Source organism: Urocampus carinirostris, chromosome 16, assembly GCF_059441175.1.
Source record: "Urocampus carinirostris isolate Australia breed hairy pipefish chromosome 16, RoL_Ucar_1.0, whole genome shotgun sequence".
NCBI classification, from domain to species: domain Eukaryota; kingdom Metazoa; phylum Chordata; class Actinopteri; order Syngnathiformes; family Syngnathidae; genus Urocampus; species Urocampus carinirostris.
Window position 1 is genome coordinate 24718791 of NC_142364.1, and position 23729 is coordinate 24742519.

The following is a 23729-nucleotide window of genomic DNA, read 5'->3' on the forward strand; positions in this document are numbered from 1 at the left end:
ACCAAAAGTTTAAAAAAGAATTAGTAAACATCTACTGTATAAACAAAGTTGGATTAGGCACGTGACCACACGCCACGCTAGCTACTTCCGGTAGTAAGGCGTTCAGAGCGAACGAGTGTCGAAAAGATTCTTCGACGCTTAAATGTGATCTTAAAAAGTTCAAAGTTATCGGCGATGAGGCCCAAAGTGGTGCTGTCTTTGCTGCATCTGCTGCTGTTGTGCTCGGCCAGCTTGGCGGCCATTGAGCCCATCAGCACCAGCATCGCAGTGGGCATGGCGGCGGCGTTGACAGGCTTCTTAGCCAGCTACCAGAACATCTTTTACTACTTCCATGAGTGTTGTGGACCAGAGTGGATCTCCTTCAACAGAACTGGTAACTATTAAAGAACTCATCGAGATCAATTTTAAATGGGGAAAATGTTGTTTTGGCAAACTTCTCTGAGAACAGTTAACGGTATCAAAGAGTAGCCAGCAGCCTCTAGTGATGGGAATTCTGGCTCTTTTTCGAGAGCCGTCTCTTTCGGCTCAGCTTACTAAAAAGAGCCGTTTCTTTTAACTGGCAAACGGCTCTTCAAATTGTTTCAATTGCTTAAAACTACATATAACCGATTATTAAGTCAAGTCTTGTTTATTTGTAGAGCCCTTAATCACAAAAAGTTTTTTTTTTTTACTTTTTTTGAATTTATTAAAAATAAAAAACTAAGAAATCACATTTACATAAGTATTCACAGCCTATGCCATGAAGCTCAAAATTGAGCTCAGGTGCATCTTTTTTCCACTGATCATCCTTGAGATCTTTCTACCGCTTAATTGGAGTCCACCTGCAGTAAATTCAGTTGATTGGACATGATTTGGAAAGGCACACACCTGTCTATATAAGGTCCCACAGTTGAGTGTGCATGTCATGTCAGAGCACAAACACCAAGCATGAAGTCAAAAGAACTGTCTGTAGACCTGCGAGACAGGATTTTCTTGAGGCGCAAATCTGGGGAAGGATACAGAAAAAATTCTGCTGCTTTGAAGGTCCCAATGAGCACAGTGGCCTCCATTATTCGTAAATGGAAGACATTTGGAACCACCAGGACTCTTCCTAGAGCCGGCCGGCCTTCTAAACTGAGCGATCGGGGAAGAAGGGCCTTAGTCAGGGAAGTGACCAAGAACCTGATGGTCACTCTGTCAGAGCTCCAGCGTTCCTCTGTGGAGAGAGGAGAGCCTTCCAGAAGGACAACCATCTCTGCAGCAATCCACCAATCAGGCCTGTATGGTAGAGTGGCCAGACGAAAGCCACTCCTTAGTAAAAGGAACATGGAAGCCCGTCTTGAATTTGCCAAAAAGCACCTGAATGACTCTCAGACCATGAGAAACAAAATTCTCTGGTCTGATGAGACAAAGATTGAACTCTTTGGTGTGAATGCCAGGCGCCATGTTTGGGGGAAACCAGGCACCGCTCATCACCAGGCCAATACCATCCCTACAGTGAAGCATGGTGGTGGCAGCATCATGCTGTGGGGATGTTTTTCAGCAGCAGGAACTGGCAGACTAGTCAGGATAGAAGGAAAAATTAATGCAGCAATTTAGAGATATCCTGTATGAAAACCTTCTCCAGAGCGCTCTTGACCTCAGGCTGGGGCGAAGGTTCATTTCTCAGCAGGACAACGACCCAAAGCACACAGCCAAGTGTCCAGACTTGAATCCGATCGAACATTTCTGGAGAGATCTAAAAATGGCTCTGCACAAACGTCTCCCATCCAACCTGATTGAGCTTGAGACTTATTGCAAAGAAGAATGGGCAAAACTGCCTAAAGATAGGTGTGCTAAACTTGTGGCATCATATTCAAAAAGACTCGAGGCTGTATTTGCTGCCAAAGGTGGATCAACAAAGTATTAAGCAAAGGCTGTGAATACTTATGTAAATGTGATTTCTTAGTTTTCTATTTTTAATAAATTCAAAAAAAGTAAAAAAAAAAACTTTTTCACATTGTCGTAATGGAGTATTTTGTGTAGAATTTTGAGATGAGATTAATTTAATACAATTTGGAATGAGGCTGTAACATAACAAAATGTGGAAAAAGTGAAGCGCTGTGAATACTTTCCGGATGCACTGTAAAACCTACATGAGGACAAGGAAAAACTCAAAACCTCATGTTGAGGAAAATGAAAATGTTTTTAATAGATTTATGTAATTGCCAGTTCAGACAAGTTCTTGACACAATCCTTCAGATGGATGATGACACCTACCAATTGATATTCCGCGAAGATAACAGGCTTTATGTAACAGGCTTTAGGTAACATTATGCTTGAAAAGACTACAAAGGGGGAAATGGTAAATGGTCTGCATATATAAAGCACTTTACACTGTGCTTTACACTTACCCATGTTTAAATCTAAGCTTAAAACACACTTCTACTCTATAGCATATGAATAACCTATATTTTTTTGTTGACAATATCTCTGTATTATTTGTAATTGCAACATCCATTGCGGCCTGGTCATCCTGAAAGGGAGATTACCACATGTGCGGTCCCTTCTCAAGGTTTCTTCATTTTCCTCATTTTGAGTTTTTCCTTGCCCTCGTGTTGGTTTCAGATCAGGGGATGGTGTAATAATAGTCTGAAATAATAGTCTGTGCAATAACCTGTGCAGCCCTTTGAGACTCTTTGATCGTGATTAAGTTCTATACAAATAAAAATCACTTGACTTGACCCATTCACACACACTCACACACCGATAGCGGCAACAGCAACCTGCTTAACGGGGGCGTTAGGGATTCAGTGTCACCTAAAGTTGTGACGCTTCTTAAGCTACAGAGTGTCTCTTGACATTTCATACGAGCAACATCCTTATCCGTTTTGAATAATGCTACATGGCGGTTCAGTCTTCATTTAATGTAGTACGGATTTGTAATGTAAAAGGAAATGAAAAACACAGGAAACCAAACAATTTATGCAAGATATGTGCATAAATGGTAAGGGGGAAAAAAGATGAAAGGAAAAGCAAAAAAAGAAGTAAAAAGCAAGGATGAATGAACCAAAAGGTGGAAAGAATAAAAGAAAAAAATGGAGTGAGAAAAGAAGGAAGTGAGAGAAAATGATTAGAAGAAAGTGAGGGGGGAAGGAATAAAGTTAGGAAAAAAATAAGCAAAAAGCCTGGAAAAAAGAAACAATAAATTGAAAGGAATATAATAAAAAAGGGGGGAAAGGAAGATTTAAAAAATGAAAATAATAAGAATTAAGACGTAAAAAGCTACTAACAAAGCAAGAAAAAGAAACAATAAAAAATTAGGGGGAAAGGCGAGAAAAGCAAGAAAAAAATAGAAAGAAAAGAAGAGAACAAAAAAACGTGAAAAAAAAACAAAGCAAAAAGCTGGGGGGAAAAGCAACATAAATAGAAAACACATAAAATGAAAAGGGAGAACACAGGAAAAAGGAAATAGGAAGAAAAAAGCTAGAGTAAAAAGAAAAATAATAAAGATGTGGTTTTGCGGGTCCCTATAATAATTTCATTACCAATAATAATGTAGCATTACGCACAACACTAATATTTTTCAAATAAAATCTATTGTTCTATGAAAGTATAATAACATTTATATTATTTCACTTTAATATCTGAAAAACACAAAATTTAAATAGAAAAAATAGACTAGAAAAAAACAACTACACAGGAATAATGAATTCAATAATGAACTTTACATAAAAAAGCTAATTTTGAAACATGTTATCCATGAAAAACATAGGAAATGTAAATAAAAATATTTTCAGGTCCACAAAAAAACCCCAAGATAAGATGCAAAAAAAAAATCAACCAATACTCAACAAATTAAAGTTAACAACAAGGAATCATGGGCAACCATCACAAGAGGGTGGGGAAAAAAGCGTTTCGAAGGATACCGGCTCTTATTAGGTGGTGAGCCGGCTCCCGCCGTTCGCTTCCAAGAGCCGGGGCATAGACTTGTTTCGTTCAAGAACGACGCATCAATGGGTAACCTCTGAATTGTTGTCACGTTTTGATGACGTATACGGAAGTGTCACGTTGTTTCGCGCTAGAAGGCTATCTAACAAAAAGTATTTCGTGTTCGACGATGAAAGCCACGCGTGTGTTTCTGTGGCTGCATATTTTGTCGATCGTGGCGATACCGGCGTGCGCTTTTGACCCCGTTACCACCACCGTGGTCTTCGGCATCGGTGCAGCCTTGAGCCGAACCATTTACAATTATTTACACGAGAGCTGCGACTCCAAATGGATAGCCTTCAACAACACAGGTAAGGTTTATTTTTTTCATCGACTTGCATGCATGCAACCAGGGGCGTGACCAGACGTGAGTCTCAGGTGGGATATTAAATGCACGGGGGGCACACCTATTGTTACCCCCCAAAACATATGCACAATACTGATGCACGTTTAAACACGAACAACAGAGCATGCAGCCACAGTTTACAACAGGCTTCATCATCTCAAGCAGTAGACAGCCAGCTCATTTTCCGTCACTGCCCCCCCTACCCATGGATTCTGTGTTGTTGACTATAAATTAGATGAGTATTTCAAAGTTTACATTGTTTTGGATTCCTTTTTTCAGAATTGTAAATATTTTACTTAATGTTCCCAGTGTTTTTCTTGGATAATGTGTTTCACGATTTAGGTTTTTAACAAACAAAAATAAACCATAGTTTCTAATAGTATTTTGCAGTTTATTTGTTGCACTGAAAATATAAAAAGGTCAATGCGTAAATGAGTTCAAAGTTCACTGGAAAGTGAAAAAAAGAAACTCGATTATAGTTTAGTAGAATAATAGTTTTTTTTTTTTTAATTCATTTTGTCCTGGCAACATGTTTAAATATAGCAAGCGCACCGGTATTTCCTCCACTAACACAGTGGTTGCAGTTAAGCTCATTAATACAGTACATATGCTCGGTTTAACTTCCTCATCTTAGCTTTCGGGAGACTTTCATTTTTCTCTATATCCCCATCTCTCTGAAACGTTTTCCAATAAATATAAGTGTGTGTGTGTGATTTGCCTTCCTTGTAAGGCTTCTAAAAAGCTTTTAATTTTCTTGTGGCTCCAAAAATGCTATTTTTTTGTTTGTTGCCAACTATGGAGTGCAATAATTCTATTATGAAATTAACAGTCAAATAATAAACATCCCTAAAACAAACATTTAATTAATAAAAACGACCTCATAAAATAAAAAGCATGTTGGAATATTTAGCAAGATTCATTTTTTATATATTTTATTTGAAATATAGTTTGCTAAAGGTTTTTTCTTTGTAATTTTAAAGGGCTGTTTTCAATAATTGCACGTTTGCTTTGGGGGTTATTTTATAATTTTAATGTCTGTTTTTTCAATCGAATTATGGAGCTTTTAGTCCTCCATAGTTAAACCCTAGACTAGTGTGATTAACGATAAGATCACCATTTGATTTTTGTTTTCTCTTGAATAGTTTCAACACCACGGGTAAGAATGCTAATCATCAGCAAAACATTTGAGGTTTTGTTAGCATTATGATAGTCATGGTTTGATCATAATTCCTTTTCGTTTTGATGTTGATTGCAACAATAAATTTTTCTTGGAGTGGCATACATCATTTTCTTTGGTGCCAAGACTATTGGCAGATATATGAATTCTGCACATTAGGGAGACGCACAACACCTTGATGGTTAATGGCGTGCAATCGGGGGAGGCAGGTGAGGCACGGCCTCACCTATCATTATGGAACCGTACAATTAAAAATTGTATATTTTTAAAAAATTGGTAATTGTTACATTTATTCAGTGTTGGATTTTTTTCTCATTTATCTTTTTGGACTTCCTTTTTCAATATGGCTAAACTTTTCACATGTTCAGAACATTGATACGTTTAGTTTGTAACATATTACTGTGCTGAGCAGATGCAGAGTGAGGAAGGCATTTCTCTGGACTCAAGGCAGAGGGCAACAGTGAGCCCAAGGATAAGATTTGGCACCTCAGCCCCAAACAATGTAATTAGTGATAGTATTAGCAAGCTTTTTTTTCCTAGCATTTACTTTTTTTTGGAATGAATGATTACTTATTTATTAATGCGTTTAATCAAAAGGAGACGCTTGTTTTCTTTGCTGCAGTTAGGGATCAGAATTCTCCGCGGATCCGCGGATTTCCGCTGTTTTTGAACCCCAAAGGTCATTCCCGTAAATCGTCTAAATTCGATGAGAAAATATTTTGGGGGGGTGAGGTATGATACGTGACTGTTTCATCACCCCAAGTTAGCAGTTAGAGATCGCGAGAAAAATCGGCAAAAAGAAGCGCAGCGCATAAGATCTATAACACACAACAAATGGATCGACTCCTACCATTGGTCGATGGTTATCAGCGAACCTAATCAGCGGAGCTTTTGTTCAGAGCATTGGCTTTCTCAAACATGGCGCTCCTTCCGGTCTTTTCAAACGGTGAAATGAGTGTTTGAAAAAGTAAATATGAAAATACTAAGAAAAGAAGACGAGGCTTTTGTCTCCGAGATTGATAAAGGAATCAAGAATAAATTTAAGTGGTCATGGCTGGAGAAGACTGTCACAGACTGACATGTATTTTCTTTAAGCATGTTCAGTTTGTGCATTCTATTTTCAAATTAATGATGAATGGTTATTAATGTATATATTTTCATATATATTGTTGATTAGTAGCTAAATACAAGGTCCATCTTCATCATCAAAACACAACAACAATGGTGATGGTTGTAACAATGTAATCCCCCAATTGTTTTAAACATCTTAAAACTGAAAAAAAATACATGGTTTCTGTTTTGTTGGATTTAATTCATTCTAGTGCAATTTTCACATAGCAAATAAGATAAATGCGGTTGGCTTCGGGTGGGTTTGCCCCCCTGAGTCCCCCACCGGGCTCCGCCCTGGACCTGGCCGGGGCCTGCGGCCCCTGGACCCTGGCTATTTCAGCTGAAAATGAAAATCTCCATTCTGATCCCTGTGCAGTTGATATATTGCTTTGTTGTTCTTGCAATCACATAATGAATAAGATGAAGGTTCATTCAAGGTTAGTCCGGGTGCTCCAAATTAAATGTATAAATTAAAAAGGGCTTGAAATTTGGATGAAGTGATTGGAAATCCTCAAAATTGTTGCCATTTTTCTCAAGTCTGCATAAAAATGCCACTGACAATGCTCTCTGGAGACTTCACTTTGCCATTGCATTTCTTCCCGAGTGATTAACAGGACACTATGCAATGTATATAAGGACAATGATTATGTATCGATTATGGGCTATGCAAAAAATTAAGGAAGGGTTTCCCGTTGTTATATTGTAAAGGTGAGAACTTGCTGTAACTGAAAATGTAAGCAACATAATACTGTCAGTTTTACCCAACCCCTTGTCTTGAAAATAAATATATTCACGCTGAAGATCTAAAAATCGTATGTCTTAACGCACAAGCAAGATTAAAAATCGCACATGTAAATCGCAAATATTTATTTGAAAACTATTTGTATCGCAAAATACTCTCAACAATCGCTAACCGCATTGTCGGATTCTTGAGCGGTCTCAAGTTTGAATTTGCGTGTGCAGGATTGGAGGAAGATCTCTCTACCAAGCTGTTTGGGCAACACTTGGCGTTGCACATCATCTCCAAGGCTGTGGGGGGATTCATCAAAAACCCCAACCCCAAAAAACCGCTTGTGCTGTCCCTGCATGGCTGGACCGGTACCGGCAAGAACTTTGCGAGCGCCCTCATCGCCAAGAACATCTACAAGGAGGGCATGGACAGCGATTTCGTGCACATCTTTACCGCTGAGCTCCATTTTCCGCACGCTGGCCAGATTGAAATATACAAGGTAGGTTATGACATTTGGAGTAATGTGATATAGTAATGCCTAGTTTATCACATGGGTTACCCGAAGTAAAAACGTTTTTTTTTTTCATTTATTATACAATTGAAAACACTTATTCATTGCAAGGTAGGAAAACTATCTTCAGGCCCAAACATTCATTAACTGATATGTCGTTTGCCGCCCTCTTTTGGGATTCTGATGTAATTGCAATTGGCCAACTCTGAGCTCACACTTTACTGAATACGTTTCATAGCCAATCAGAATGCGCAACACAATGGATGACGAAAATCTGTGAAACAGCGAGACCGTGAAAGATAAACCACTTTATAGAAAGGGTTTACTGTATGTATAGTATGTACACTTTTTTAAATATATTTTTTTCTTAATTGTATAACAGCCTATTGCAAAAGGAGTGCACGCACTGTATGTATAGCTCCGCCCATTCCTACTGCTCAATCAAATTGCTCTGTGTGCTTTGGTGGGTTTAACATTTTTTTTCCTGTTTTTTTTTTTTGTTCTTTGTCTCTCAACTGTGAACAGATTGTTTTCAGCTTTCATATATAATATTATTTAGCCATGTACAGCCTAAACGACGTCTTTTGGTGTCGCACTTTGACTCTAAACTGTAGTTGATTTTGTGCGAGGCGAGTCTTTAGCCATTCGGACTGCATAACAAAATGCAAGATGAAAATCGGCAAAGTACCGTATCCCTAGCAAAAAGTATGGAGTCATCAGTCTTGGACAACTACTCACTCTGAAATTTTTATCTATCTGCAGCACAAACACTGATAAAAAAGCATTTAAAAAAATAATAAATTATTTTGAATTGCTTGGCATTCAGCAGCGCTAAAAGAAATGAATAAAAAAACTGGTGGTGTCAGTAAATGGTACTTTTATTGAACAACCGCAGGGAAAATAATGTGGAATCACTCCATTCTGAGGGGGAAAATGAAATCATGAAAAACAAGACAGAAATAGCAATCAAAACATATCACTAGTTGTTGGTTGCACCACCTTTGGCATGAGAAACGTATTCTCCATTAATCTGGTGCCAACTCTTTTTGATTGCAGCCAGGTCATCTTTGCAGGTCGGAGCCTTGCTGTGGACAATTATTATTATTATTATTATTATTATTATTTTTCCAATTTCCACCACAGATTTTCAACTGGGTTGAGATCTGGGCTATTTGACTGGATGCATCTTTCTGCTTTCACAATTTTTGCTCTGTGGCATGATGTATTTCATCTTGGAAAATGAGTTCATTATCCCCAAACATTTTTTCAAATGAAGAAATAATTGTCAATGTAAACATGCGCATTTATTGCCTGACATGCAGCCCCATATCATTAAAGACTGGGGAATTTTGATATTTTCTTTAGGCAGTCCTCTTTGTAAATCTCATCATAACAGCACAAAACTTAAGTACCAGCATCATCACCTTGTCCAATGCAGATTTGTGACTCATCATTCAAGATAATACTTATCCAGTCATCCATAGTCCATGATTGCCTCTCCTTAGCCAATTCCAGTCTTGATCCTTTTTGCTTAAGCATCAACGATTGTTTCATTTTAGCTTTCCTATATGAAAATCCCGTTTCCTTTGATTTTTCAAAGTTCTGTCACATACATTGACTCCAACTTCCTCCCATTTCCTTTTCATTTGTCTTGTTTTCTGTTTTCAAGACATATGGCCTTTAGATGTTTTTCTTGATGTGTACATGTATTCCTTGGCCTACCAGTAAGCTTGACTTAAACAAACTTTCCATGCTTTTTGAACTTGGTCCAAATCTTCAATACCTCTGACAGTGAACATCCCACATCTTTGGTAACCATACGAGTCGAGTTACCTTCTTCAAGATGTTTGACTATCCTGTCTTTGGTCTCGAGACATCTTTCTTGTTGGAGCCATGATTCTTGCCGATCCACTTAGTCCAGGAGCTCTCCAAGGTTCACTCTTTATTTAACTGCTAACGACTTAATTTAAGCCGGGTGCCCAATTAGGGAAAGGAAATTGACTGGCTTATTTTCTACTCAAATTGCACAGATTCCATTTTTTTTTTCCTCAAAATTGAGTGATTTTTTTTTTAGTCTTTCTGAATACCAATACGTTGCACTTTGGAAAGACCTTACGATTGTTTTGAGTTAGTGATTTAAGTATTTCTACAGAATAAAATGCCTAAGTTAGGGCTTTCCCCAAGACTGGTGATTCCATACTTTTTGTTGGGCTTGTACTGCTTGGTTCTTATGGATAATATCGATATTTGGATCAATGTGCCGTTTGTCATTGCAGACTCACCTGCAGCAGTGGATCAAAGGCAACGTGAGCAACTGCGCTCAATCCATGTTCATTTTTGACGAGATGGACAAAATGCATCCAGGTCTCATCGACAGCATCAAGCCTTATTTGGACTACTATGACAAGGTGGACGGAATCTCTTACCGAAAAGCCATTTTCATATTTCTGAGGTGAGGCCCTCGGACCGTAAACTTTTTAAACAAATTAGAGTAACGAGCCCGTTTTTGAAATCTCATAGCAACGCCGGCGGTGAGGGTATCGTACAGACGACGTTGGATTTCTGGAATTCGGGAAAGAGTCGAGAGGATATCAAGCTGAAGGACTTGGAAACGTCTCTCGCTCTGTCAGTCTTCAACAACAAAAGAAGTGAGCTGATTAAACGTCCTTACCAAAAATTAGTGTAAATTCTGGGCTACTGCTACTTTTTTGTTCATTTTAAACACTGTGGCTTACAAGGCCGCTTATTTTATTTTCGTGAGGTGGATTGGTGTAAGAAATGTACATGAATGAATTTATTTTTCATGGCTGTTTAAGCCTGCCGCTTAAAATCCAGTGCGGCTTATCCAAAAATAGTTGAGTCTTTCCTTAAATTTGCACATGCAACTTTCAATCAGGTGCGCTCTGTAGTCTGGAATTTATGCTACCTCTTTCTTTTTTTTTTTAACCACAAGTATTCCACCCCAAAAAACTTCTTCCATTTTTGCAGGTGGTCTATGGCACACGAGCCTGATCGACAAGAACCTAGTGGACTTCTTCGTGCCCTTCCTTCCCCTGGAGTACAACCACGTGGTCCAGTGCGCCATGGCCGCCATGGCGGACCAGGGCCTGAAGCCCGACGGGAACGTGGCTAGCAACGTAGCGCGCGACCTGCTTTACTTCCCCAAAGCTGAGCGTGTCTTCTCCGTCAAGGGATGCAAAACCATCAACAGCAAGATCGAATACTACTACTCGTAGAGCGCCGAAAGATGGACGCTTTTTTTTATAACTGCTGTGCGTTTTCCAACGGATGGAAAAAAAAAACTGAGACTTGTCGCACAAACTGAAGGAAAGAAACATGATTTCATGACTTATGTAAATTAAATATTGAGTTTTCTTTTCTATGTAAATTTTTTGGGCTTTTAGTAACTCTGAGGAACTTGCCTTAAATCATTAAACTACGCCCCCTTTTTATTGATACACCAATCTATTTTCCTGCTTCCAACCGGGTTTCACTGTTAAATCTGTCATTGCTAGTACCAGGTGGCAGAAAAACAGAATTTGATGTTTAGACATTATTGGACAAACTGTTTTGATCATTCACACAGGCTAGATTAGAATCCTTGATCTTAAATGCATAATGTACAAAATAGCATAAATTCTGAACTACATAGCGCTCCTGATTAAAAGCCGCATGGGCAAATTCAAGGAAGAAAACCAACTGATTTTTTTTGTATACAAGCCGCACCGGATTTTAAGCACCTGGCTTAGGCGGCCATTCAAAGGAACTCATTTACACTCATTACTTGCATTTTTTTAAAACATAGCGGGAAAATGTTTAGTACTGAAGGTAACACATTGTTCTGGGATTAAGACACTCATATGCAGACAGACTCAAAACAAACCTCAATTTACTGCACTGACTAAAATTCAAAAGCCAGATATGATTTTTTTTTACGGAGTAATAATACCTGGTCTTTATCACTTTGTTGTTTTTGATGAGAGAGTTTAAGATAATGCGACTTAAATATATTGGGCTTTAGAATTTTTATCAGTACAGTATGTTTTGTTGCAATCATGTTTTGGTTGCATTTGTGCAAATATTGACTGTTCCGCTATTTGACATTGACAGCTGCAAACAAGTGTCATGTTACTTTTCTGGACATTTTCTCGCTGATTTTTTTTAAATGTAAAATTGACGTGAATGAGTTTATCCAAATTACTCTTCTAAATCTGTGGCTTAGAAATTGGTGCAGCTTGTACAAGAAACAAAGTTGAATATCTTTCAAATTTGCACATGCAGCTTTTAATCGGGTGCGCACAGTAGACCTTAATTTACGGTATACATTTTTGTGACCCTTTATTGCCACTAATGGGAGCAAATGTGAAGCGATCACATTGGAACAAGCTTTCATGTGTGGGGGGAAAACTGACCGGGTACAAACCCACAGCCTCAACCGAGGCAGGTTTTAATAATCAACATGCTCACGCTGTTCTATTCATTTCTACGTTAAAGTTTGAAACAAATTGAAGAACTTGCAGTATTTGATAGCCATCAGCTTTTTATTTTGAAAGAATCCATGAACATCCTGCAAAATAAAGTGATGTTCCTCTTGTAATGTGATTGCTACCATTTCATGGCCGTGGTTCTTTTTGGGTTTACATAAAAAAACAGATCTTCCAATGCAGTCTTCACCAAGCAGTCTTGAGTTTGGAAAGTCTTAAACCAGCAGGATTGCGTTAATGCAGCCGTCGTTTTCGGGGTTGTTTGTCACTTGGGCGTATTTACCTGAAAAGGAAAGGTCAAAGTAAGAGCACAGAACAATATTTACCATTTGTATCAGCGTTTGGGTGCACGTTATACAAGAGGTATATAACTATTTGCACAACGATTGATCAGTCGAAATATTGCTGCCCAAAATCGCAGAATATCAATGCGACCACATCCCTCGACCAGTAAGACACAGTCTATTTTTAGTAACAATATTCAAATCCCTTGCGTGGAAGTTCTATAACAGCTACGGTAACGCCTTCTCTTCATTTCTTTCTTCACCCACACTAAAATGGGAGTTATGCATTGCATTTTGCACAATTACAAATATCTAGAGCAAAGTTACTATTGTCTTTTTCATATTTTTAATATTTACCTAGGGACCAATACTATCTTTGGTGTATACCATGCATTTTTTTACCTAAAAAAAACTCGAATGCACGTTATAGTAGTAGTTTTTAGGGAGCTTATATTACCGTTTTTGTGCAATGATTGATCAAAAGATATCGCTGACCACAATCGCAAAATATTGGATGCAACGCGGCGGTGATAATGACGAATCTTGACACCTAACGTTCTGACTGCCCAAAGTTGTGTTCTTGCGATATCACCAGCCACCGATCATTGGAAAGCTTAAACTCCTGAGATTCCAGACATGATGATTTAAAAAAAATACAAAACATTACGATCAGTCTGAAACAAGTTAGCCGGAAACTATAAAAACACTGGGAACTTATACCCATTACATGATTTCCTGCAAAAATGGTGTTGCATTCACGAAACTCCAGTGAATCAAACAGGGTAGGATACGCATGATAATGCAGATAAACAAAATCTGCCTAAAAGCATTCCTGCATTGTTTGACGATCTTTGTTGAAACTGTATATTTGGCTTCATTACTCCCCGATAAAAATAAACAGACTCTTTTTTTCATACTTCCGTTTGACTCCACTTTTGGCGAATTGCAAGGTTTTTGTTACAGCCCTTAGCAAGTAACACCCTACAAGGGCCTTTTTAGGAAGTCATGATCCTCATCTCATCAGCTACACCGCCCATCCCAGCAATCATCGGGCAGTGGGCAGGGGACACCCTGAACTGGTTGCCAGCCAATCGCAGGGCACACGGGGACAGACAACTCACTCGCTCAGTCACACCTAGGGACAATTTGGACCAGCCAATTCACCTGAAATTTATGTTTTTGGAATGTGGGAGGAAACCGGAGTGCCCGGAGGAAACCCACGCAAGCACGGGGAGAACATACAAACTCTACACAGGAAGTCTGGAGCTGGATTTGAACCCACGCAGGAGGTTCCCAAGACATGAACTGTGCCGCACATGCGCTAACCACTGCGCCGCCTAAGTCATGATCAATCGGACTTCAAAATCTTGAGCCAATAGCGACCGATTCAAATCCAATTAATTCGCAACGCAAATATGTACACATTTACGATGTGTAGGGCTGCAACAACGAAGCAATGATATCGATTATTAAAAGCATTAGCCTTTAATTACGTCATTCCCAATCAATGCTAATGAGTACTTTGCCATTTCTTGTCAAGTTAAAAGTTATAGCACCACTTTGGTCCGGCAAAGAGCGCCTTGAGACCGTTCTTTCCACCCACCCACTATCTGCACGGCTTATCCTCGTTCTAATAAAAGTATATTCCTGTTTATAAAATCATTTTTATTGATTTTCATCATTACAAACAAAATTGACAAGAAACAGCCAATCACTAAGGTTAACGAGGAAACAGAACGTGCGGCAAAAATACCAAGAAAAAATGTGAAAATTAATAAAATATATGGAGTAAAAAGAAAAATAATAATTATGACATTTTAATCAACAGGAGGTGCAGATTATTGAGCATATTGTCATCTTTTGCGCATGGGGAATGTTTATCATCATTTGAAAAAAAACAAAAACATTGGCAACGAAAAGAAAGAAAAACTTGAATTGAGTCACCAAGTTAACACTCATTACAATTTGACGATTGTATTTTATACTTTTTATTTTGTTTGAACATATTTGATTTATTTAGGCGTTCATCAAAAAATATTGTGAGCATTCAATTTCACTAATTGGGATGCTCTTAATGCTAGACCGCTCTTGAATTGCTATGAGGAGGGTGGATTATTTTGACTTGGTCATTTTGTAAATAGCGCACATGCTGACAAAGTGAGAGAATGGAGAAAAAAGAAAGTTACCCTGAAAGACAAATAAAACCTAGAACCCACAACGAGGGAAGACATTCTGAGGTATATCTGATGATGAATTGGACTTTGAAGGACATCAAATAAATATTGAAAAGTTCATGTTATAGTGTTCTTAGTTTACATTGTCAAATGATTCTAATCATGGCCGAACAAATTCAACTTACAATGTTTATTTGGAGCTGATTTTTTTTTGGGAATGTTAAACTCATTTTGAATTAAATATTTGCGTGCGCGTTCTACACGAGTGCACGTTATACACATATAAATAAGGTCACTTTAAGGAGGCGAGTTAAAGGCCTTACCCCACACGACTTTGCCTCCTTGCGTGACTAAGCCCAGCTCACTGACGTTGACCTCCACTACGGTTCCTTTGGTGATGACTCCCAGCGAGGTGTAGAGCGGCGATGAAGGGTTCTTCTTCACACCCAGGATGGGAAGGCAGAAGGTGGCCTTCAGCTCAGGGTGCGTCACGTGCGCCTTCTTGAAGCGTAGTCCCTGCACCGACATGAAAGTTGTGCTGAGAAGCTGTATGGTCGTTTTCTCCTTTGTCGCCCTATGCTCTTGACTGAAATGTACACTTCAGTGTTGCTGATCATTGCATTGTGAACCCCATATGACCAGATACACGTGCAATATGAACAAGCTGAAAGAGGCTGCAACGATAATAAGCCAGGAGATTGTGGCCACGGGTAAAATAAAAAAAGTTCCAAATACCGTAAGGCTCCTTTTTAATGTTTATAGTTCAACACCCTGAAATACAAAAGACCACGTTGGCAGATATTTTACTAATTTCATTTATTTCCAAACTATATTTCTGAAAAATATATAAAGTAAAATATATAAATATAAAATGTATTTCAAGTAAAAAGAATTAAAAAAATCATTTTTCTAACAAAAGAAAATATTTTTGAAAAATTATTATTTTGACGAATTTTCATATTTAACTTAGTTTTTTTACTATTACAATTTAATTCTCTTGTTATTGTTTTTGTAGTTCCATATTTTATTTAAGTATTTTTAAAGATCAAATGATAGTTAAAATGAGCCAAATTTAATGATAGCAGGTAGATAATTGCAAGTATTTTTTTCTTACTAGCTAAACATGAGGAAAATAGTGCTAAAAATAGTAAGATGGAAGATAAATCGTTATTTTTTTGTCAGCAGATGAATTAGCTTCTTTAAATAGAAAAAAATGACTTAATAAAGTAAAATAATGGAAACAAAATCTTTTTTCACTATCATTTCAATATTGTTTTCTGTGATGAACCCCCTTAATAAATCAACCCCCATCAAAATTATACTTGTTACTAATTGTATAGACAAATGTGTAAATATGTACTTCCTGTTTTATAAGACTGGATTCTATATATTGTCTTCCTAAAAAAAAATAAGAATTTAAATCTCATAATAGGGAAATTCACAAAATTTTACATGAAACATTTTTCTTTTTTTCCTCCACAATTTTGTAAAATGTGTTTTTGCCGATTACCATCTTCTGCAACTTGTGTCAAGTCATGTGACTTGAACCCTGCCTCACCATTGGTCTGATGAAGCGCTCGTATTTGGGAGGTTTGCGAGTGAAGCCATCGCCCACAAAGCACACTTTGGTCACCATCCTCTTCCAGGCCTTTTTTTGCCGCTTGCCAGTGCGCACGACTTTAAGCACCTCTGTCTCACCCTGGGCTCGCACTTTGGGTAAGGGCACTTCCCATTTTCCCTGAAAGACAAGATCAAGGTCAGAAACACAAAGAGACAAATGTGGATATGGGTGTCGAGACTGGGACTCACCGCCTTCTCTTTTCGCTTTTGCTTGATCATGTTAGAAAGAACTTTGGCACGCATTTGGCCCTCACGGTCCAGCAAGTAGGCGGGCACAGCGCCCTCGGGGGTCTTTTCTTCATCCTTCTGCTTGGTTTTCCTTTGTTCATGCATTTTGATGCTGGACACAGATATGACATCTATTACTACAAGTATGAAGTTAAAAGCTAAGAAAATGTGCACTCAAAAGACACTATTTGTCACTCTTTACTGAAATAATAAAACAGTTATGGTACTCACGTCTTCTTCATCTGGATCTTCTCCGCGTGCCGCTGCTTGTGGTAGAGTTTGGCTTTGAGGCCGATCATCTTGCGGGCTTTTTTCGAGCGGGTGTGGGCCTCGCGGCTCTCTCGTTTGCGCTTGCGCTCGTGGTGGTCCAGGCGGTAGCCATGCCGCTTGCGGTGCAGCTCAATGTGCTCGTTCTGGGGCTGTAAATCCAAATGAAATGAATTAATAGATATCGTTTTACATTTTCAACAAGGTGAATAGAATAGGATAGGGATGTCTGGGCTTCCTTGTTAAGGCTGCTGCCCCCGCAACCTGACCCCGGATAAGCAGAAGATAATGGATGGATGGAAAGAACATGTCTTCAATAAAAAAATAAAAAGACAGGACCGTAAAGCAATGGTTAGAACATTTAGGTGGAAACATATGTTGAACTGGAGGGAGATGGGCGCCACCAGGCTTTCCCAAGACTCAACACAGGAAATGGTGCCCCTATGACCCTAGCGGTTAAGGGTTAACACCCGATTGTAAATACTGCAAATTCATAAACCACAAGAGGAAGCAAAAAAAATGTTGCATAATACAACTGTCTCAGAAACTATAAATAGCATGATAAAGTTATTTTTTGTTTGTAATTACATGAAAAAAACACAAATGTCATACAATCTGGATTCATTAGATATCCACAGACATGTTTCATGCCTTGTATTGTTTTAATAATATTGAATAGGTAACCATTTTTATATCGTTTTACATTATATATTAACTCTTTTATATTTGATTTTTAATTGTATTGTTTGTTAATGCAAATTCCATTGCAGCCTGGTCATCCTGGAAGGGGGATTACCTCATGTATGGTCCCTTATCAAAGTTTCTTTGTTTTCCTCATGCCGTTTTTGAGTTTGTCCTTGACCTCTTGTAGGTTTTAGATCAGGGGATGGTGTAGTCTGCAGTTTGCAATAGTCTGTGGTGCCCTTTGAGGCTCCTTGTGATTAAGGGCTATACAAATAAACATGACTTGACTTGAGGGATACAACCAACCATCCGACCAAACTATTATTGAGAGAATTAATAATGAAATGAAATGATCTGCATTTATATAGCGCTTTTCAAGTCAATGACTTCCCAAAGCGCTTTGCAGTGTGCTTCACATTTCCCAATAGCGGCCGTGCAGCCATGAAAGGCGCTAACCTGCTTATTGGGGGTATTAGGGGTTCAGTGTCTTATAAAATATAAAAACTACATGTAAATACATACAATTGTATTTTATATTCAGGAATACAAATGCTACTGGTTTAGATAAACAGCATTGTCTTGGGAGAAATAAAATACAGAAATATTAAATTGGGGCGCAGTAAACATTTTGAAGGAAACAAAATGTTAAATTTCTGATGCATTTGTAATCTTTGAGAAAACATTGTAGGTATAAAACTTTATTATTATTGAGATGTCATTATCAATATTTTAGGACAATGTCAATTTTAAAAAGAAAGTTGCATTTTTAATTGGGTTATTTCTTCAAAACTGCTTAAAAGTGAATCACAGAATTTAATCGCCAATTACTGGAATAAAATAGTTTGACTTAAATAATTTTCACACTCGCAGATGATGTCTTTGTTGGTGTAAACAAATCGAGCTAGCTAGTCTGATACAGCCACATGGAGGCAAGCTAGTTTTAGCATTGAGTGTTATTTATCTGCATGAAGAAATAAATACGACAGGCAACGCATTATTTTACACCTACCATTTTATGTTGAGTGAGTTTCGATGTCCAGAAAAAACTTTTTGTCGCCAATGGTTTGTTTACACGTCGCAAAATAGGGTTTTATCTTGGGGCTCAGGTTTTGATGTCGAGACACCCGAGCCGACTTTTAAGAGGACGTGCATCACTTTTTGTGTCCGACTGTGAGGCTCGTTGGATTAAAATATAGATCCAAGGGATTTACTTAAAATTAAGTGTTTTGGTTGATACATTAGTTTTAAAACATATGTAAATTATTTAATAACCCTGTCAAAAGAACAGTGTATGGTGATTTAATTCACAGACCTATCTGGTTTTTCTATGTTCCTCGAGGGATTCATTTAGCAGATGGACCAAACAAACATATGCCACGGAGTGCCGCACTTAGGACTTCCGTTTCGATTGTTATAAGCACATTGCCTATTTGATTTACTTGCAAGTACTGCATTTGAAAATATGTCCATTGAACCTGTGGTTTGCAAATTTACAAGTTGAAGGGGATGTGATGGAAAACAACATATTGTACATATTGTCTCCTGCTTTCAATGCAAGTAAAACAAATTAAAACGATAAAGATGTGCTAAAGGATCATTAACGCTGTAGATAGGAGACCAGGGTGATAATGGCTTTTGGGAAGATGTTGTTCCTTATTTGGGTTGTTCTTGCTCTGATGCACGTGTAGTGCCTTCCATAGGAAGGCAGTCCAAACAGCTGGTGCCTGGATGTAACCTGTCCTTGGTTGTTTTTTGGGACCTGCTAAGGCACCGAGTGGAGTAGATGTCCATCAGAGAGAGGAAAAGCCAGGCAATGATGCGCTCTGCTGATTTCACAGTCCTTTGCAGCCTCCCTCTGTCCACCTTAGCCCAGCTCCTGTACCAAATGGAAACACAGTAGCTCAGGAACAAGCCAAAGCTGGACTTAACCTATTGTGATCTTGTGCAGTGGCCTTCTTGACCTGATTACATCGCCTCATGAGCTGGAAAAAGAAGACATTTCCTGTCTCTCATTGTGTATTTTGTTCAGAGAGGTGATAAACACAACATTGGCAATTATGGCCAATTCTGACTATAAAATAAAACACTACCAAAGTTACATTTTACGACTAAATAAATAAAGAAGTTATGAATCAAGAATTTATACAATCGTGACAGTATAAGCAGAGACATATTTCAATATTACAACAGTACTTTCAAGTTATTATTTCACGTCAACACGTGAGTTTTTTTCTTCAGTGAATGACATTCAGTACTGTACAATAAAATATACACAACCACTGTTTAAACATCTGCATTGTGTTGCTTATTGACTTTTAAATGGTTGGAGCTGTTTCAAAAATATTATCGTGCAGAAATTCACTGAACAAAATAAATTGACAATTAGTTTCACGATCACCTCCATGTTTAGTTTTACTTGCAAAAAAGTCCATGATCTGTGCAGCCCTTTGAGACTCTTTGTGATTAAGGGCTATACAAATAAACATGTTAAACTTTTGTGGAACTAATCTAAACTCACATTAACATTAAGGGCACAAAATACATATTAGACTGTAAAAAGGGTACAACAGATTTGAATCAAAACAATCGAATTCAATAATAAAATAAATGAATTCAAACTTTGCAGTGAAAACACATCTTAATTTGTATTCAAAAAATGTGACACTGGCTTCTCCGGAAATGGGGAAGCGCTCATGCGCAGTAGCATCACCCGACTCCACTGACAACATGGCGCTTGCGAAGTCCGTATACAACCTGCTCTTCAGGAGAACCTCCACTTTTGCCGTAACCATTATGGTCGGCGCTGTTTTCTTCGAGCGAATATTCGACCAAGGCGGCGACGCGATCTTTGAACAAATGAATCACGGGGTAAGATGCTTAACCGATGTGTAAATTGTGTTCTTAACCTGACCTTGTAAGCAGAGGGCGAAGCGCGCGGCTAGATATTAGCTAAACTAGCGTTCCCCGTTGCCAATTTGAGTCATACACTTCTCTGATGCGGGTTTTGTCCTATTCTAGAAACTATGGAAACACATCAAACACAATTACGAAAACAAGGACGAGTGAAGCGGACGCCATTTACTAGAGACAGAAGTTCAAGCTTGCCATCATCACATCCTGTCTGGACCCACTCTCCGAACGAACGACTCGCACGGTTCTGGTGCGCTTCAAAATGGACATGAAGTCTGAATACATTACCGCACAAATCGAACATTGGACCCATGTCACATCATGTCATTTTTTCCTGTTAGTCAAGATGCATATTGTAAATGATTAAATTAAATGTTTGATGTCTTAATTGGTTGTGCCAATATGTCAGTGCGAATACATTTTTACCACAACAAATAAACCAGCCTAAACCACTACTATAAAATGCCACTCTATACTGAAGTTATGGACACTATGGCTGAGTCCCATTCTTCGCACTTTCACTCGCTATGTGCCCTAGTCACTCGGTTTGCGCGTTCACGTGAAAATGGGGTGTGTCCCGATACTCTCAAGACCGAGGCAGAAGTGCCCTCAAACCATGTCGTAGCCACTTCAAGACCGAGGGGGCTCTCGACCTCCCTTGGCAGCGAAGTGACTACCCAGAAGGCTTTGCGAATTCTCAATATCAACAAACATGCCCGGAAAGGAACCGCACAAATGTAAGTAGTTTTCCACAACCACGCATGTATTTGCAACGAAATGTATTGAGATATCTTAGTTGGACGTAAATGCAATAGAAAATCGTATTTTCGCGTTAAAACATGAACATTGCAAAATCGCTACTTTACGAAGTGCACAAATCTACCAAGGGAGCTGCCAAAAAATAATCTTCACGCTACAAACTCTAAAGTAGGATAACTGCAGAAAACCACGGTTCAGCCCATCCCTGTTTGTATCTTAAACGAGTCGTGCTTTTACATGTACATGGCCAGTCGCTAAAGGAGCATAGTCAGAATAACGTTCTGGACATACGCGCTTGTTTACTGCACACAATTTCGGGTGTCGTGTTTTATTTACAATATGATTATTTCATGTGAGATCAGAATGCATTAGTTTTCATCATGCATTATGAGTAATGTCTCCGAATTTCACGTGGAAATACAGTTGAAACAAATTACTATCACACAGTCCACTGCCTTCTCTGTAAACACATATTAAGTAAACTAATTACCTTTTCAAAATCTTGTCCAAATGTGGAGACAATTCTAAAGCATATGTGATGCTGGCCAATAGAAGGCTCTTACAGCCATAAGAATAACATGTCAATTTTGTGTATCTATTCACTATCAAATAATTATCCAGAACACATCCTATAATTTCTCACATCAACTTGTTGAGCATCCTATACAGTTGTTTTTGTGCAATACACAAGCATTAAGTAATTCTTGTTTTTTCCACCCAACCTAAAGGCCAATGTAGAACGTCCCGTGGAAGAGCTGGCCACCATCACAGCTACCACGCCATCCACACCGACGGGCACGTCGTTGGCATCTTCTAATCCGGCGCCAAACCCCAAATCACCCAGAAAAAAAAGGAAGCACGATACACTCCTTGACTTTTTGAAAGCGGAGTCTGCCGGAGTGAGGAAAAGGCTCGAGGAAACTGTGGCCAAAACTGAGCGGTTCCCGTCCTTTTTGGGAAGCTCGTGGACAAATTTCCAGAACAGTGACATCCCTGCAATGTTTCCCTTTGTTTTATAAAAGGAAAATATTTTATTTTATTAAGAACTCAATGAAGTTCCAGTTTTTTGTTTTCCAGCTTTATGGAAGTATTGGTATATTTTTGTTACAATTTGTGGCATATTATTTATTTACTATTATGTATTTCGGCCCAATGTGATTTTGTTTTTCTGAAAGTAAACTATTATTTAAACTGGAGTGATTTGTAGTTGTTTTCTGTCCAACAGTCACATAGTTCACACACAGTATCTCACATCATTATGAAATAAACCACCAAGGTGTTACTCAAAATAAAGATGTTTATTGAATAGTAATGCAGAAAAGCACGGAATGCAAATGTGGGTCTGACTTCCAAAGCCTAAAACATGGCTTTTGGGCAATTTATTCCATATTACCTGGACAATTCTGTGTATCGTGGACCTGGGAACCCTGAAGACCCGTGACACCACACGGTAGGACAGACCGTGGGCCAGCCAGTATAGGCCCTCAGCCATGGCCCTGTTCCCTCTTTAGCAGCTCCTGCAGGGCCCACATGACCTTCTTGCTCAACCTTAAGTCCTGAATGAGTTTTGACTTCACATCGAACCATAAGCACAGGATGGGAACATTCCTGTCCAACCTGTCCACGCTTATGGGACAGCCACTCTGGAACACAATAGATAACAGACAATTTAGACATAAATGTGGGCATAGATGATGTAAGCATCATGAAAACATGTTGAAATGAGCTTTTTTATATCCAATGACAACTCTTTTGAATTAAATTCCTTATGAACCAAGGTTTTTGGGTCGTACAGGGAAGTTTGGTGACGATATTATGTCAGCTTAAGGGTCAGGTGGACTGTTCTTGTGTTTGTTTACTTTTCATCATGTCACACACTAAAGACCCCTACTATATGTCATAAAATGGCATTAAGATACTAATAAGTAGATTGCCATTTATGTCTACACAAACATAAGGTATTATGTGAACGTGCATTGTATGTTAACTTTTACTGTATTTGACCGAACGGGTCATTTTTTTAATGAGTGTACGTACCTTGTAAAGATGAATCAGCACTACATAGCGCCGAAGCTGTCTTCAGTATAGCACATTTCTCCTCCGTTTATTGGAGACACGGAAAAGATGATGAGCTTTCAGGCAATCGGTAATAACACAGCAGTAGCGGGCATTTTTAACATTGCACGAACTCTCCAACTGACACACTACAAGTTGAGACTCGAGTTGTTTACATGTGACGTAGACCAATACGTCACTGAGGTCTACAGCCAATTAATATTACCGCCATCTCCTGGACAGGGGTGGAACCTTGCAAGTCTTGTCCAAACCTTTTCCGCTTTGCACTTCACTCGCGGAGGGCACTCCTCTTCGAGGGACCTCACTGGAGGGTCCTCAGGGCCGAGTGAGAGAAATGGGATTGGGCCATAGTGTACTGTGTAAGTAGGTATTTCCCCTCCAACCACTATGCTATTCAAGTTTTTGCTAGTGCAAAAGTATT

The 23729-nt window shown here is 38.7% G+C and overlaps 3 protein-coding genes across 4 annotated transcripts; 2 read left to right on the forward strand and 1 right to left on the reverse strand.

Annotated features, from left to right (window-relative positions):
• Nucleotides 1–65: 65 nt before the first annotated feature.
• Nucleotides 66–12419, forward strand: LOC148350786 (torsin-1A-like). 2 transcript variants are annotated; one of them, XM_088355517.1, is made up of 5 exons: nt 66–373; nt 7545–7810; nt 10099–10274; nt 10343–10470; nt 10811–12419. In XM_088355517.1, the coding sequence occupies exons 1-5, from the start codon at nt 175–177 to the stop codon at nt 11056–11058; spliced, it is 1017 nt and encodes a 338-aa protein (XP_088211643.1). In that variant the 5' UTR covers nt 66–174; the 3' UTR covers nt 11059–12419. The 2 variants fall into 2 exon arrangements, with proteins under 2 accessions (XP_088211643.1, XP_088211642.1); XM_088355516.1 differs by lacking the exon at nt 66–373 and adding an exon at nt 3997–4259.
• nsa2 (NSA2 ribosome biogenesis homolog (S. cerevisiae)) lies at nt 12345–18734 on the reverse strand. Its single transcript, XM_088355519.1, has 6 exons — nt 18573–18734; nt 16844–17031; nt 16574–16724; nt 16323–16502; nt 15088–15280; nt 12345–12589 (listed from the first exon to the last, which is right to left on the reverse strand). Exons 1-6 carry the CDS (start codon nt 18573–18575, stop codon nt 12522–12524), a joined length of 783 nt encoding a protein of 260 aa, XP_088211645.1. The 5' UTR covers nt 18576–18734; the 3' UTR covers nt 12345–12521.
• A 1518-nt stretch (nt 18735–20252) lies between these two features.
• On the forward strand, nt 20253–20861 carry uqcr10 (ubiquinol-cytochrome c reductase, complex III subunit X). The gene is made up of 2 exons (XM_088355520.1): nt 20253–20431; nt 20582–20861. Exons 1-2 carry the CDS (start codon nt 20291–20293, stop codon nt 20627–20629), a joined length of 189 nt encoding a protein of 62 aa, XP_088211646.1. The 5' UTR covers nt 20253–20290; the 3' UTR covers nt 20630–20861.
• The last annotated feature ends 2868 nt before the right edge of the window (nt 20862–23729 follow it).